Source organism: Microcaecilia unicolor, chromosome 2 (genome assembly GCF_901765095.1).
Source record: "Microcaecilia unicolor chromosome 2, aMicUni1.1, whole genome shotgun sequence".
Lineage (NCBI taxonomy): Eukaryota > Metazoa > Chordata > Amphibia > Gymnophiona > Siphonopidae > Microcaecilia > Microcaecilia unicolor.
This window is the reverse complement of record NC_044032.1, coordinates 573,407,266-573,424,449: the sequence shown is the minus strand read 5'-3', so window position 1 is coordinate 573,424,449 and position 17,184 is coordinate 573,407,266. Positions and strand designations below refer to the sequence as shown.

Genomic DNA, 17,184 nt, shown 5'->3' with positions numbered 1-17,184 from the left:
TTTACGGAAGAAGATGTAAGAGATCTGCCTGTACCAGAATTTGTTTTCAAGGGTGATGATGCGGAGGAACTGAAAGAAATCTCAGTGAACCCTGAAGATGTACTCAGTCAAATTGATAAATTAAAGAGTAGTAAATCACCTGGACCGTATGGCATACATCCAAGGGTACTCAAAGAGCTCAAGCATCAAATTGCTGATCTGCTGTTAGTAATATATAACCTGTTGTTAAAATTGTCCATAGTACCTGAAGATTGGAGGGTGGACAATGTAACACCAATTTTTTAAAAGAGTTCTAGGGGTGATCTGGGAAATTATAGATCGGTAAGCCTGACGTCTGTGCCCGGCAAAATAGTGGAAACTATTATAAATAATAAAATTACAGAACACATAGACAAACATGGTTTAATGGGACAGAGTCAGCATGGGTTCAGCCAAAGGAAGCATTTCCTCACCAATTTGCTTCATTTCTTTGAAGGCATGAATAAATGTGGATAAAGGTGAGCCGGTTGATGTGTATCTAGATTGTCAGAAAGCTATTGATAAAGTTCCTCATGAGAGACTCCTGAGAAACTTAAAGAGTCATGGGATAGGAGGCAAGGTTCTGGTGTGGATTAGGAATTGGTTATTGGACAGAAAACAGAGGGTAGGGTTAAATGGTCATTTCTCTCAATGGAGGAGGGTGAACAGTGGAGTGCCACAGTGATCTGTACTGGGACCGGCACTATCCTATATAATAAAATGCACCTCCAACATTCTGAAGCTGACTGCATGGCTGAGGCATTCCTGCTCTCTGTATCCATCTCCTGAATTGACATCACGTACTTCCGGGTTCATCACAAGCAGAAGTGTCCAACCACACGAGGTTTCTCGGCTTCAAAATGTTGGAGGTGCATTCTATTAAATAGGATTGGTCAGTTCCTTGAAGCACAGCCAGAGCTCAGCGTCCTGCACAGTAACGCTCAGACACCAGAGAGAGAGGGGGGGGGGGGGGGGCCTGACACCAGAGAGAGAAAGGGAGGGGGGGAGAGGTATCTCTGTCACACACACACTCTCTCTCTCTCTCACACTCAATGTCTTTCTCTCACTCTCACACACTGTCTCTCACACACTCTTATGTCTCACACTGTATCACATTCACTCTCTATGTGTCACACAGTCACTCACACACTCTCTTGGTCTCATACACTCAGTCTCACAGAGAGTCTGTGTCTCACACACACTCTCTCTCTCGCATACACTGTATCTGTGTGAAACACAGTTTCTCTCTCTCACACTGTGTCTCACATACGCACTTGCACACACTCTCATTCTCACACACACACTCCCTCTTTCACAGATACACTCGCACCCAGACTCACTCTCTCTCTCTCTCACACACACACACTCGCACATTCACTCTCTCTCTCACACACAGTCACTCTCACATACACTCTCTCAAACATACACACTCCGAGGAAAACCTTGCTAGCGCCCGTTTCATTTGTGTCAGAAACAGGCCTTTTTTACTAGTTTAATATATTTATAAAATATGGAAATTGGAAAGACGAATGAGGTGATCAAATTTGCAGATGATACAAAACTATTCAAGGTTGTTAAAACACATGCGGACTGTGAAATGTTGCAGGAAGACCTTAGGAAATTGGAAGACCGGGCGTCCAAATGGCAGATGAAATTTAATGAGGACAAATGCAAGGTGATGCATATTGGAAGGAATAATCCGAATCATAGTTACCTGATGCTATGGTCCACCCTGGGGTCAGCACTCAAGAAAAAGCTCTGAGTGCCGCTGTAGATAATATGCTGAAATCTTCTGCTCAGTGTGTGGCGGTGACCAAAAAAGGAAATAGGATGCTAGGAATTATTAGGAATGGGATGGTAAATAAGACTGAAAACACTATAATGCCTTTGTATCGCTCCATGGTGTGTCCACACCCTGAGTATTACATTCAATTCTGGTCACCGTATCTAAAAAAAGATATAGCGGAATTAGAAAAGGTTCAAAGAAGAGCGAAAAAAATGATAAAGGGGATGGAACTCCTCTCATATGAGGAAATGCTAAAGAGGTTAGGGCTCTTCAGTTTGGAAAAGAGACGGATGAGGGTAGATATGATTGATGTCTACAAAATCCTGAGTGGTATAGAACGAGTAGAAGTAAATTGATTTTGTTACTCGTTCCAAAACTACAAAGACTAGGGGACACTCGAGGAAGTTACATGGAAATACTTTTAAAACAAAAAGGAGGGATTCTTCGCCGATCCAAGATGGCGGATTAGACCTGTGTTGAACACACAGTGTTTTCTGATACTTTCAATTGATACAAATGCTGAAGCGCAGAGGGAAGCAGGCAGCCGTGGGGACCCCTCACCGGACTCCAGCTGTATCGGCTAGCTCAATCGAACCCTTCTTGCGACGAACAACTATGTCTATTGGGTTGGAAGGCGGCACGCTAGTAATGCCGAGGATTAGTAGAAATCCAGAAGCCTTGCCTATGCTGGAAGTTTCATTGAGCCCCGACCAGCGAGCTCCTCCCCCGCAGCCCCGAAGCACCTGCTCTCCAGTGTTGGCAGCGTTCTCCCTGCTGTCAGAAGCAACAACAGAGATTGAACACCTGGGGCCTCAAAGAGAGCTACCAGAGAGCAGGGAAGCCGACAAAGATTCAGGCTCCCCTGAAGCAAAGGAGACAATACACATCACTGCAGGAGATCAATTACCCACAAGAGATGATTCACTAACTGGTAAGGTACTATTACCAATTTCTTCTTGTTTTATGGAGAAAAACCAACTGAGGTGACCCTCGATTCCCTATGGACGTTGATTACAAATCTGGGAAAGGCTTTATGTCCTTAAATTCAAATATTAGAGACACGGATGGGTAAAACAGAAGAGAAAATGAATATAGTAGACACTGAGGTAAAACAAATTCTGCAGAAAGTGAAAACTCAGGAAAAAGACAATGTAAAGTTTCAAGATACTCAAACAATGATGATAAAAGATATGGCAAATATGAGACGGAAAATTTAATCCCTGGAAAATAACCTGAGAACAAACAATTTAAGATTTTTAAATTTCCCTAGGGTTCTTTCAATAAAACCTAGGGAAATGATTAAAAGATATATAAAAGAAATATTTGGGGCTTCTGGTGAAGTTATCCCTCCTTTCTCAAAGGTCTACTATTTAACAACTAAGCCACAAGTAGCTCATGAATGTAGAACAAGTAGAGCAATCTTTAGACTTGTCAGCAATTTTGGAGTCCTGAGAACTTAGTACGGCTTCTCCATCAACGTTAATTGCAACTGTGGCTTTATCTATAGATAAAATTTGAATTATGAAAATGTTTTCATACTACAAATCCCAGGGCAAACAGTTACTTCCCATGTCTGCCTCAATAGCAGACTATGGACATTTCCTCCAGGAATCTGTCCAAACCTTTTTTAAACCCAGATACTCTAACCGCTGTTACTACATCCTCCGGCAAAGAGTTCCAGAGCTTAACTGTTTGTCGGAGGATGTAGTAACAGCGGTTAGAGTATCTGGGTTTAAAAAAGGTTTGGACAGATTCCTGGAGGAAATGTCCATAGTCTGCTATTGAGGCAGACATGGGAAGTAACTGTTTGCCCTGGGATTTGTAGTATGGAGTGTTGCCATGATTTGGGTTTCTGCCAGGTACTTGTGACCTGACTTGGCCATTGTTTGGAAAACAGGATACTGGGCTAGATGGACCATTGGTCTGACCCAGTATGGCTACTCTTATGTTCTAGGAGCCAGAATTACCTTTCAGCCTCTTCATCAGAATGTCCAACACCAAATCCTTCAAAGTAGGCTCTACCCACGTTAAATGCTGCAGCAGATTTTAAATGTTTGGCTTTAAGGTTCTCACAGCAGACAATTTTCAGCATATATTCCAAACCTTTTTGCTTTTCAAAAATAAAAAATAAACAGTTTATAATTAAGTGCTGCATTTACTAAACTACACTTACTAAATTATGCTTACTTACAGCAGGTCCCTTTTTATGCAATGAGATCTATTTACTATTATCACATATTAACAGCATTTGGACATGCTGTCCAGTGACCATTAACTGAAATTGCTTACCTGTAACAAATGTTCTCCATGGACATCAGGATAACACAGTCACACTCGGTAGCTTCCTGCATGGGCTGCCTGTCTGGATATGGTTTATCAAGCTTGATAAATGCTTCAGCCAATGGTGTGCATGACTACCCTTTCCCACCTTTCCAACATCAGCTATCTCTTTAGTTCAGTAAGGGCCCTCTTTACTAAGCTGTGCTAGAAGCACACTAGCATTTTTAGCACGCGCTAAATGCTGGAGACACCCATAGGAATATATGGGTTTCTCTAGTGTTTAACACACTAATTTTTAGCACACCTTAGTAAACAGGGTCCCAAATATCAAGCATGGAGCAATTTTTATAGATTAGATAAAGACTGAAAGTAAGTTTGTTGATCTTGTCTTATTGCAGAAATTCTGCGTCCAATATATTTTCTTTTTTTTTAGGGGGGAGGGGTTAAGAGGATGGCAGACAGGAAGGTGTGTCTACATTATCCTGATGTCTACAGAGAACATCTGTTACAGGTTTTCATGTATCTGCACGATAATATAGACACACTTGGTGACTCCCAAGTTTAGGGTTGCTGCAAATTGAGTAGAATCATGCAACCTGGTCATGAAGAAAAAAAAGGTGCAGGAAGTCACAATTTAAGCAAATACATTTTGAAGAACAGCTTGTGTAAATTTTACATCATTTATGAATCACAATGCCCAAGCAATAATGTTTAGAAAAAGTATGGCATGTGGACCATATAGCAGCACAAAAGAGGGATGCTAGCATATGAGCTGTTGAAGTGACCATAGCATGAAAAGTGTGTGCTCCAATTCTACCTGGAGGCATAATATCAGCCTGTTAATAGGGGGTGTAAGGGAGGCATTTGTACCCCCTCCCCCTCCATAGATTTATTAGCTGCTTCCTGCCTCCTTGTTGCTATTCCTCTTTCCTCTCCAGGCCAGGATTCAGCACCTCCCTCCTTGCCACAGCATTTTTTTCTGCTCACCAGGCAGGCCAGCCAAGTCACCCAGAAGACAAGGGAGCATCAGTTTACAACAAATGAGATCATGCACAGCTCACCACAATCCTGACCTGCCCGGAGGGGTTGAACTCTGATGTGACCTGCCCCCTTTGACATACACTTCCTTTGGGGGCTGGGCTGGGATGCCTCAGAGAGTTCAACTACTCCAGGCAGGTTAGAGGTTCTGTGGTGAGCTGTGTGTGATCTTGTTTGTTGTAAACTGATGCTTTCCTGTCTTCCCAGTGACTGTCAGCGAGATGCTGTGGCAAGGAGGGAGGTGCTGGACCCATAGTTTTAAACTGAAACTTTCTCTTAAGGTGGAAACTGAACAGCAAATAGTATTAAAAAGGATAGTAGCAAGGCTCAAACTGTCCTAAAAGAAAGTTTCTTTCTGTTCTTTGCTTGTTGGAGAGGTAGCACTGCTATTGAGCTGAATTAGGTGTTAATTAAGTTGTGAGGAAGTAACAAAGGTTACTAAGAGCAATCTGATTGCTGGGCTAGCTTCAAAGGGTTTGTTTGAAGCAGTCTCTTTAGAATCCAAACTATATAGAAAGGAAAGGTCCCACTTAATTTTCTTTCTGAGACGTTCTGAGAGAAGAGGACATTTCTCTGGTAAATGACATTATTTTGCTCAGTGCTTGGTAACTTAAAGATTGGGTTTGACAAAGGAATTGTAGGATATTGATAAACAGAGTTACAATTAAAAAAAACAAACTTCATTAGCTAGTCTCCGTACCCTTTCCCCCATAGTTTTAAAACTTGAATTTTCTGACACAGTATTAACAGACTCTAGAAGGAACAGCAGGGCCTAGTTCAGTCCTGCGCTAGCTCGTGACTTGGACCACAAGGAAGCGACTGCCTAGCCTGCGCCAAGAGGATTTTGTGACAGAAAAAAATAGTTTTAGCTAACCGCACTGGGTGAGAACAGAAGACAAGAAAGGGGTTGCCATAGAAAATGTGGACCTCTTTAGCAGCGCAAGAGGCAATGCACCTTAATCTCAGGGCACCCTGAGTCTCCGCAGAGAAGGAACAGGATAAGGATACCCAGACAAGTCCTCTTGAAGGAATGCCGTGCCACATGACAAAAACCCTTGGCAGCTTCTGCAAGTGAAGCTGCTCTCCGTGTAGACCCAGGTACAAAAAAAAATGCCCAAGGCCCAGAGCTCTTGCCGCTGAGCCTGAGCACCCCTGCCACATCAGGGACCCAGGAGCCTAATTACATCCACCAACACATGCATCTATGTCTGCACTGGCTGTGCCGGCTCAGGGCTTTTTTTTTTTTTTTTTTGGAAACAGAGCTCCATCGTCACGTCATAGGGAAAAAACCCCTTCACAGATAAGCCTCTCTGGGAAAGAGCCCGGAGCTGTATGGGGAAACTCAGCATCCAAGGAATTCAAGTCAGCAAGAAACACTCGATTCGCATGCTAGCAAAATGGCTGACAAAGCTGTGCTAGCATGAAGAGATGTGCATCCTGTGCACAAGAACAGCTAGCAAGGCCTGTACTGGCACTGCCACAGAATACCTATTGGGGAGAGAAACACCGTTCAATAAAGGAAACCGCGGAACACTTCACGTGCAATAGAGGAAACTGTGGAACGTGACCCAGCAAAGGCAAGAAATAAAAACTCACCCCAGGTGCAGTTCAAGGAGTCCCAATGTGTCTCAGTGCAGTCAGGCACAAAATGCTGTCCTCCCCCTTACAAAAAATAGGAGTGGGAATGTGAACCAGGCTTATCCAAAGACTAAAACCAGACAAAATCTTTAATAATCAAATAAACAAAATTTATTAATGTTTTCTTTAAAAACGACTCGACACAACGTTATGTTTCGGCCTGGTGGCCTGCATCAGGAGTCTTATAACCTTGGTTAATTATAAAACTCATGAACTGATGATATAAAATAATCTTGCGTTGCAATTGGAAAATAGAGATCTTGAGACAATAAAAAAAGGTCTTGAAAAAGACCATTGAATTGATCCGTGAAACACTATGGTCTGCGTGAATACAGTGATCAAGCGAAACGTATATATATTTTTGGAGAGATACCAATGCCAGAAATGGTATTCAATGCTGATGAGTCACAGAAACTGAAACAAATCTCTGTAAACCTGCAAGATGTAATGGGGCTATTTGACAAACTGAAGAGTAGCAAATCGCCTGGATAGGATACAACCCAGATTACTGATAGAATTGAAAAATGAACTTGCAGAGCCATTGTTAGTAATATATAATTTATCTTTAAAATTAAGCACGGTACCAAAAGATTGGAGGGTGGCCAATGTAACGCCAATTTTTTAAAAGGGTTCCAGAGGTGATCTGGGAAATTATAGACCAGTGATCCTGACATCACTGCCAGGCAAAATGGTAGAGACTATTATAAAGAACAAAATTACAGAGCATATACATAAGCATGGATTAATGAGATAAAGCCAACACGGATTTAGTGAAGGGAAATCTTGCCTCACCAATCTACTACATTTCTTTGAAGGGGTGAATAAACTTGTGGATAAAGGTGAGCCAGCCGGTATTGTATATCTGGGTTTTCAAAGGGCGACAAAGTTTCTCATGAATGACTCCTGAGGAAATTAGAAAGTCATGGGATAGGAGATGATGTCCTATTGTGGATAAAAACTGGTTGAAAGATAGAAAACAGAGAATAGAGTTAAATGGTCAGTATTCTCAATGGAGATGGGTAGATAGTGGGGTTCTCCAGGGGTTTGTGCTGGGACTACTACTTTTGACATATTTATACACTATCTAGAGATGGGAATAACTAGTGAGGCAATTTAAATTTGCTGATGACAGAAAGTTATTCAAAGTTGTTAAATTGCAAAAGGATTGTGAAAAATTGCAAGACAACCTTACGAGACGGCATCCAAATGGCAGATGACGTTTAATGTGAACAAATTCAAAGTGATGCATGTGAGAAAGAGGAACCCAAGCCATAGCTAATTGATACAAGTTTCAACATTAGGAATCACCACCCAGGAAAAGGATCCTAGGTGTCATCGTTGATGATACATTGAAACCCTCTGCTCAGTGTGCAGCAATGGCTAAGAAAGCAATGTTAGGAATTATTAGGAAAGGAATGGAAAACAAAAATGAGAATCTTATAATGCCTTTGTATCACTCCATGGTGCGACTGCACCTTGAATACTGTGTCTGGTTACCGCATCTCAAAAAAGATATAGTGAAATTAGAAAAGGTATAGAGAAGGGTGATGAAAATGATAAAGGGGGTGGGGTGATTTCCCTATGAGGAAAGGCTAAAGTGGCTAGGGCTTTTCAGCTTGGAGAAGAGATGGCTGACGGGAGATATGAAAGAGGTCTATAAAATACTTAGTGGAGTGGAATAGGTAGATGTGAATCACTTGTTTACTCTTTCCAAAAATACTAGGACTACGTGGCACGCAATGAAGCTACAAAGTAGTAAATTTAAAACAAATTGGAGAAAATATTTCTTCACTCAACAAATAATTAAACTCTGGAATTCGTTGCCAGAGAATGTGGTAAAAGCAATTAGCTTTGTACCAAATACAGAAGAAACCTGTCTTCGCAAAAACAACAATAAACAAAAACAGCGAAGATGACACTAAATAACAATAAAGTGAAAAAATAGAAAGGAAGATGAAAACAGGAAAAAACATAAAAAATGTGACAAAGAAAAAAATCCAAAAATATACACTTAAAAATAAAAAAATGAAACACAAAATGTGTGTATAAACAAAATTAAAAATCAGAAAAAGACGACACAAGAATGATGCAAAAAATAAAAAATTAATTAAAATAATATAATTTATTAAGGTGATATGACTCGACACAGCTGTGTTTCGGCCAAACCGGCCTGCATCAGGAGTCTAAATAAAACAAATTCAATTTAATTTGAAACATCTCAATTTTTGTCTCTTATACTATAGATTAATATACAATAGAAACAAAAAACAAACAACAAGGAAACAAATATATTACAGTAAATAGTCGCTATAACAAAGAAGATTCATGAATTAATTACATACTTATTAAGAACTGTAGAACAAATGAATATATATATTTCCAGAACTTAATTTTCATTTTATCTATCGATAAATCTCATGTTGTAGTATGAACTAATTATATCTATTGTAAAAGACAAAATTCCTGCAGGTGTTCAGACTTCAATTTATATATATATATAATATGATCCAAATTAATAATCATTATGAAATTAAATTATTGAAAGTGAACAATGTTATATATAATCTTAATATGCAATACATATTTAGAGAAAGAAAATTTTTTATTTTTTACCTGTTACACCATGTGTATGTTCTCTGGCAATATAAATTCTTGTAAGGAATTCAATAAAATGTCATTCAATAACACTCTACCTTTAAAAAGGCTGTGTGCGTAGTTTAATAACAATCTATATGGTAAAAGAGGAGAGAATATGTTAACTGTAAAAATAAATATTCTAATTCTTACTATAGTTCTATTTATTTCTTTTTGTAAATCATGTATTGTTTTAAACATATTTCTGTTTATTAGGAAATGCATATATTTGTAATAATGGCAGGGAAAAAAAGATTTCTATGATATATATATCAAAAGTCTGGGAGACGGAGTGGTGTGTTTGCAGATAAAAGTCTTGTAAAGATCGTATGTATTGTCTTATAGCAGAGCAACAGTATGCTGTTTGTAATAATAACGGAACACGGTATTCCTGTAGCATATATAACGAGAGTCATAAAGATCAAATAATCTATCTACAGAAAAAAGTCTTATAAATATCATTTATATCATCTTGCAACTGGATATAGGTATTACGGGTCTATTGGCGGAACAATGAATTTGAATGATAAAGATTATTAAAGATTTTTCTTATGTTTGACTGCGTAATGTGTGTTTTTTTTTTTTAAATTGTAAAGAAAGTAGGATCTCTAGAATAAAAATACAAATAGCTGCTACGATATATCATTCAAATTCATTGTTCCGCCAATAGACCCGTAATACCTATATCCAGTTGCAAGATGATATAAATGATATTTATAAGACTTTTTTCTGTAGATAGATTATTTGATCTTTATGACTCTCGTTATATATGCTACAGGAATACCGTGTTCCGTTATTATTACAAACAGCATACTGTTGCTCTGCTATAAGACAATACATACGATCTTTACAAGACTTTTATCTGCAAACACACCACTCCGTCTCCCAGACTTTTGATATATATATCATAGAAATCTTTTTTTCCCTGCCATTATTACAAATATATGCATTTCCTAATAAACAGAAATATGTTTAAAACAATACATGATTTACAAAAAGAAATAAATAGAACTATAGTAAGAATTAGAATATTTATTTTTACAGTTAACATATTCTCTCCTCTTTTACCATATAGATTGTTATTAAACTACGCACACAGCCTTTTTAAAGGTAGAGTGTTATTGAATGACATTTTATTGAATTCCTTACAAGAATTTATATTGCCAGAGAACATACACATGGTGTAACAGGTAAAAAATAAAAAATTTTCTTTCTCTAAATATGTATTGCATATTAAGATTATATATAACATTGTTCACTTTCAATAATTTAATTTCATAATGATTATTAATTTGGATCATATTATATATATATATATAAATTGAAGTCTGAACACCTGCAGGAATTTTGTCTTTTACAATAGATATAATTAGTTCATACTACAACATGAGATTTATCGATAGATAAAATGAAAATTAAGTTCTGGAAATATATATATTCATTTGTTCTACAGTTCTTAATAAGTATGTAATTAATTCATGAATCTTCTTTGTTATAGCGACTATTTACTGTAATATATTTGTTTCCTTGTTGTTTGTTTTTTGTTTCTATTGTATATTAATCTATAGTATAAGAGACAAAAATTGAGATGTTTCAAATTAAATTGAATTTGTTTTATTTAGACTCCTGATGCAGGCCGGTTTGGCCGAAACACAGCTGTGTCGAGTCATATCACCTTAATAAATTATATTATTTTAATTAATTTTTTATTTTTTGCATCATTCTTGTGTCGTCTTTTTCTGATTTTTAATTTTGTTTATACACACATTTTGTGTTTCATTTTTTTATTTTTAAGTGTATATTTTTGGATTTTTTTCTTTGTCACATTTTTTATGTTTTTTCCTGTTTTCATCTTCCTTTCTATTTTTTCACTTTATTGTTATTTAGTGTCATCTTCGCTGTTTTTGTTTATAAAAGCAATTAGCTTAACAGGGTTTAAAAAACGTTTGGCTAATTTCCTAAAAGAAAAGTCCATAAGCCATTATTAAGATGGACTTGGGAAAATCCACTGCTTACTTCTAAAATAAACAGCATAAAATTTGTTTTACTGTTCTGGGATTTTGCCAGGTACTTGTGAACTGAATTGGCCACTGTTGGAAACAGGATACTGAGTTTGATGTACCTTCAGTCTGTCCTAGTATGGCAACGCTTATGTTCTTATGTTAACCCATAGTCTTGGGTGGACAGTAGACATACTATCTGTATACAAGGATTTATAAAGTTTGACTCATTTGCCTGTTGCAGAAGTTCAGTAAAGTTTATTTGGAATAAAAATACAATCCTTGGAGTGATGAGTATTCTTTGGAGTGAGAGTGCAGTGGATGCTCCGGGACTGATAAAAAATATATGGCAAACCTGGTTTAACATCCTTCGGCCTACCAGAGTAAGTTCAGCCCTGGCCAGCACCCAAGCTCCAGTGAGAAACAGTGGCGTAGCCAGAAGGCAATTTTTGGGTGGGCCAACAGGTTGGATGGGTGGGCACTAGAGTTGCCAACTTTTTTGAAAGTGAAAAAACAGCAACCTGATGCACCCATGCTCTGTCCATACCCCTCTCCCCATAACTTCAATGAGGGTTGCAGGGCAGGCTTCAGTGGCTGCAGGCCAATTGAGAGCTAAGGGAAGTACAATAGACTGCACTATTCAGCCCCATTGAGCCATGGTCCTCCAACAAATATATGGTATTGAAGCCAAACACATTCTGCATCCAGAGAACCTCCTGGCCCTCCACCAACAACGGATATAGAGCATAGCAAGGACAATCTCTCTATATAAAAAGCAACACCAACGTTCTATGAAGCCTCCAGCCGGAAGTGTGAAGGGGGCGAGATATCCGGTTTCCCTATGAGTGTCTGCCCCGCCCTCTCTGTAACACAGTCAGTGAAGGAAAACAGCAGAGCACGAAATCAAATCGCTGGCTCTGTAACAGTGAAGGACTCAGAGGGGGGAGGGGAGAGAGGCCAGAGGGCAGGGACACACACACTCCCACATGCACACAGAAGAAAATATTGCTAGCCCCCGTTTCATTTGCATCAGAAACGGGGCTTTTTAACTAGTTCTCCATAAAACTCATCATACAAAGAAATTTTGTTTTCTAGTGTAATCTCAATTACAGACATATTATAAATTAACTTAAAAAAAATCTATAAAACAAAAAGTCACTCAGAACCTAGAGCAAATCTACCATGCCAACACTAACTTCCAAAAACAAAGATCCTACCTATGAAAAAGAAGTGCCTTAAATATTATAGTAGGGCCCAAAAATACAAATACTTTTATCAGGAAAGCTGAACAAGCCAAATTACTACAGAATGCTACATGGAAACTTCATGCTAACAGAATACCTCAGTCACACACACAAGACACAAATGCAAAATACAGAATAAGTGACCACAAACTCTAGAAATATAAATTAAACGGAAACCCCAAGAAACTAGACCTTGCATGTAGTACAACACTAGAGAAACAAGAAAGAAAGGCATTTGCTCCTGTGCAAAATATAAAGATGGCACATGCCAGGGATGGTGTTAGGGATTGCAACTAGGGCAATTGTGCTTGGTTCCTTGGCCAGAGAAAGCCTGCATGCTGGAAGCTGAAGACGCAGCCTGGTAATGGACGTTGGGGTCCTTTCCTAGATTTCTGTCCTGGACCCCAGCCATGTTTAACATCAACTTTGGCAAGATGTACATTCCAAATCCAACATATTATATTCACAACATTGACAATAAAATAATATTTTTATACCTTTTTGTTGTCTGGTCATTTTTTCTCAAATCATATTGGTCCCAGTCTCTGGTTTCTGCTTCCCTCTTTCTTCTCTTAACTCACTTGCCAGGGTCTCCTATTTGACATTTCTTCTTTCTTCATGTCCATCATCCATCTCCCATCTCTGTTTTCCTATATTTCCTTGTCTAGTATCTCTCCTGTGTTCATATCCCCTCATCCATCATCATTCCTCTGTTCACCTATGCACCCCATGCCCAGCATATCCCTTCTGTGTTCCTATTCTCCCCCTTGTCTGGTATCTCTCTCCCCCCCTCTGTGTCCATATACCCCCCTCTCCAGTGTCCAGCATTTTATCTCTATTCCATATCCCCGTCCCCCCCCCCCCTTGTCAGGCATTACCCCTCTGTGCCCATGTGCCATCCCCACACAGCATCTCACATTTGTGTCCCTGTCCCCATGCTCCCACCTAATGCCCATCATCTCCCTTCTGTATACTTACCTATGTCCCCTTTCTCCCTTCTCCACACCAATGTGTCCCTCTCCTCTCTGATCCCATCCCCCAACCAGCTTCTCTTCCGATCTTTCCTTCCCCTTATGCATCTGGCTCTTTTTCCATGCACCTCTCCTCTTCCCTCCAACCTCCCCTCTGCAAATCCCAAACCTCTCCCCTTCCCTCTGCAAATCCAAAACCTTCCCTCTGCAAATCCCATACCTCTCCCCTTCCCTCCAACCTCCCCTCTGCAAATCCCAAACCTCTCCCCTTCCTTCCAGCCTCCCCTCTGCAAATCCCAAACCTCTCCCTTTCCTTCCAACCTCCCCTCTGCAAATCCCAAACCTCTCCCCTTCCCTCCAACCTCCCCTCTGCAAATCCCAAACTTCTCCCCTTCCCTTCAACCTCCCCTCTGCAAATCCCAAACCTCTCCCCTTCCTTCCAGCCTCCCCTCTGCAAATCCCAAACCTCTCCCCTTCCCTCCAACCTCCCCTTTGCAAATCCCAAACTTCTCCCCTTCCCTCCAACCCTCTGCCCCTCTGCAAATCCCAAACTTCTCCCCTTCCCTCTGCAAATCCCAAACTTCTCCCCTTCCCTCCAACCCTCTGCCCCTGGCAAGTCCAGCACCCTTCTGTTCCCTTCCCAGCCTCCCCTTACTGGCCCAGCACCCCACTGATTTCCTCACCCTCTCCCACCCCTGCTGCAGCGCTTCATTTAATTCTGTCCGCACTGCTGTAAATGCACAGTCTCCCACCCCCCGCGGCGGCGCTTACAGTTTGTTACGGCGCTGACAGCAACTCTACAGATACGGCACCGACGTCCGACGTCCTGCTCCGGGGCCTTCCGCGTCCCGCCTCCGTAAACCGGAAGTTACATCAGCGCGGCGGAGGGAAGGCCCCGGAGCAGGACGTCGGACGTCGGTTCCGCATCTGTAGAGTTGCTGTCAGCGCCGTAGCAAACTGTAAGCGCAGGGGTGGGAGACTGTGACAGCAGCGCCCACAGAATTAAATGAAGCGCTGCGGCAGGGGTGGGAGTCGGGAGAGGGTAAGGATCTGCTTCTGGGCGGGCCTGAAGCTAAACTGGGTGGGCCTGGGCCCATCCAGGCCCACCCGTAGCTACGCCCCTGGTGAGAAAGCAGAATTGTGTGTGAAAACTGATTTGTTGTGTGACCAGGGTGAAGGGGGTTGCCCAACCCCAAGAGCTAGGTGGTGCCTCAGGACGCAGATGTAATGGCGAGACCCAGGTTACACACACAAGAGAAGTTAGGTGCTCAGTTTACAGAATAGGGGCGTAAGTCAATTCTGTGCACAACTGCTGATTAGTGTTTGTTAATGCCAATTATTGGTACTTATCTCCAGTTTAGTACAAGGGACTAATTTTCAGAACAATTAGACCTACAAAGTTCCATAGGTTACTATCAGGCTCATTTTCAAAAGAAATAGACATCCAAAAAGTGACATAAGTCGCTCACAGAAACGTCCAAATCAGTATTTTTGAAACCTCTTTTTGGACGTCTTTCTCTGAAGTCCGTCAGAAGGACATCCAAATCTCAAGGGAGCATGCCAGGGGTGTGTTCAAGGCGGGACTTGGGCGTTCCTAAAACTTGGACGTCTTTCAGCCATAATGGAACAAAACAAAAATGTCCAGGACTAAAACTTAGACGTTTTGAGCTAGACTTGTTTTTATAAAAAAAATAGCTGTAGTGGGACTTGAACCCACTTTCCCAGGATCAAGGTCTGCTACACTAACCACTAGACTAGTTCTCTACTCCACACAAGAGGTGCCCCAAGTGATCAGATGGCCACTGGAGGGACTCGTGGCTCACCTTCCTTTACGCCCCCAAATCACAAAACGTTTTTCCAAACAGCATTTTGAAAAGGAAAACAGACTTTTTTTTGTAGAAAATGACCTTTCCTGTTCTGATTTTGGACGTTTTACAAAAAAATCTCCAAATTCAGACATATCCAAAAATGCTCCTCATGCTTTTGACTTGCCCAAACTCAGAAGCAGCAGCAGTGGGAATTGAACACTTGTTGCCTTGCGCAAAGCCTGCTGCACTAACCATTAAGCCACTCCTCTTCTGTTTTGGAAATTTTGCATTTGGACGTCTTTTGTTCGAAAATAGACCAAAAAAAAGGACGTCCAAATCAGAAAACGTCCATAGCATTTTCAAACACAAAGGATAGACGTCCATCTTTTTCGAAAATGACCTTCTTTCCTGTTCGGAATTTGGAAGTCTTGGTAAAACGTCCAAACTCTGATTTAGACATTTCTTTTGAAAATGCCCCTCCATGTAATTTTGTAAGTCTAAGTGCATTGAAAATACACCTCAATGTTACATACGGAACTGACCCTATTCTATAACTGGGCTTGCATTTACTTGACCAACTTTAGGCACCATTTATAGAATTTCAGGTACAGAGTATGAATATAGTGTACACAGCCGAGGAAAAAACTTATAGAACCCTTAGCAACACAGTCATAATAAAGGATATTTTTGTAGCTAAAAATATATGACCGTGTTTCCCACCATCAGGTATGCTACAGAAAATTTAAGCTACAGAAAAGTCACCAATGTTTGACACTCAGATCCAGACCAGCACCTAGGCCAGTGATGGGCAACCTTTTGAGCTTGGTGTGTCAAAATTCGCCCAAAAAAACGAGCATAACTCGGGTGGTGTGTCACTTCGAGAAAAATCACTGCTACTAGGACCGCCCCCGGGCCCCCCCTACCCAAGATCGCTGCCCACCCGAGGTCGCTGGGCCCCCCCCCCCTCCACCCGCTACCGGGCCCAGAACTAACCTTAAAGCCTCCTTTCACGTCGCAGCAAACAGCAGCATGGCAGACCTCTCCTCCTTCCTTCTGTGCTCCGCCCTCGCGGACGTTACGTCAGGCGAGGGCGGGACACGGAAGGAAGGAGTGGCCTGCCCTGCTGCTGCTTGCTGTGACGTGAAAGGAGGCTTTAAGGTTAGTTTCCGGGAGCGAGGAGGGAGGGCGGACCACACTGCGGCGGCGGCGCGTGTTATCGAAAATGGCTACACGTGTCAGTGCTGACACGCGTGTCATAGGTTCGTCATCAGGGACCTAGGCTATGCTCTCAGTACCTCCTAGTTATACAAAATACCAGCAGTGTAGTCATTCATGCTTCTTCCATGTAGCTACAGCATGTGCCCTGGAGTTTATCATTCTATTGATACACCACTTACTACAATACAATTGAGGAGAAGTGTGGTAATTAATGAATGGTATGCAGGGCATAGATACCCAAGTCCATTTGTGCAGCACAGACTTTGCACACAGCACCTCCTCCTCTTCCATCTCCTTCCCTTTGAGTCTTCCTAGACTATTTTATCACCAGATTAAGTAAAATGGGGTAACTGTCTACTGAGTGTGGAAGCAGTGAATGAGATCTGGCAGCCAGATAAAATACCCATAGTAACTAAGGGATCCTTTCACTATGCTGCATTAAGAAATGGGCTTAGTTGCCCCATAGGCATTCCTTTCCTGTACGCTATGCCCATTTTTAATGCAGCAGGCAAATAGAGCCTTTTTGTACTATTTGAATTTTTGGGCATG

At 41.0% G+C, this 17,184-nt stretch overlaps 1 protein-coding gene across 1 annotated transcript in view; it reads right to left on the bottom strand.

Annotated features, from left to right (window-relative positions):
* Nucleotides 1–17,184, bottom strand: part of LRP2BP (LRP2 binding protein) — a 136,437-nt gene that overhangs the window by 37,452 nt on the left and 81,801 nt on the right. The window contains exon 5 of the mRNA XM_030192651.1: nucleotides 3,772–3,914. Within this exon, the coding sequence (XP_030048511.1) occupies nucleotides 3,772–3,914 (143 nt within the window). The remainder of the gene's footprint in view (nucleotides 1–3,771; nucleotides 3,915–17,184) is intronic.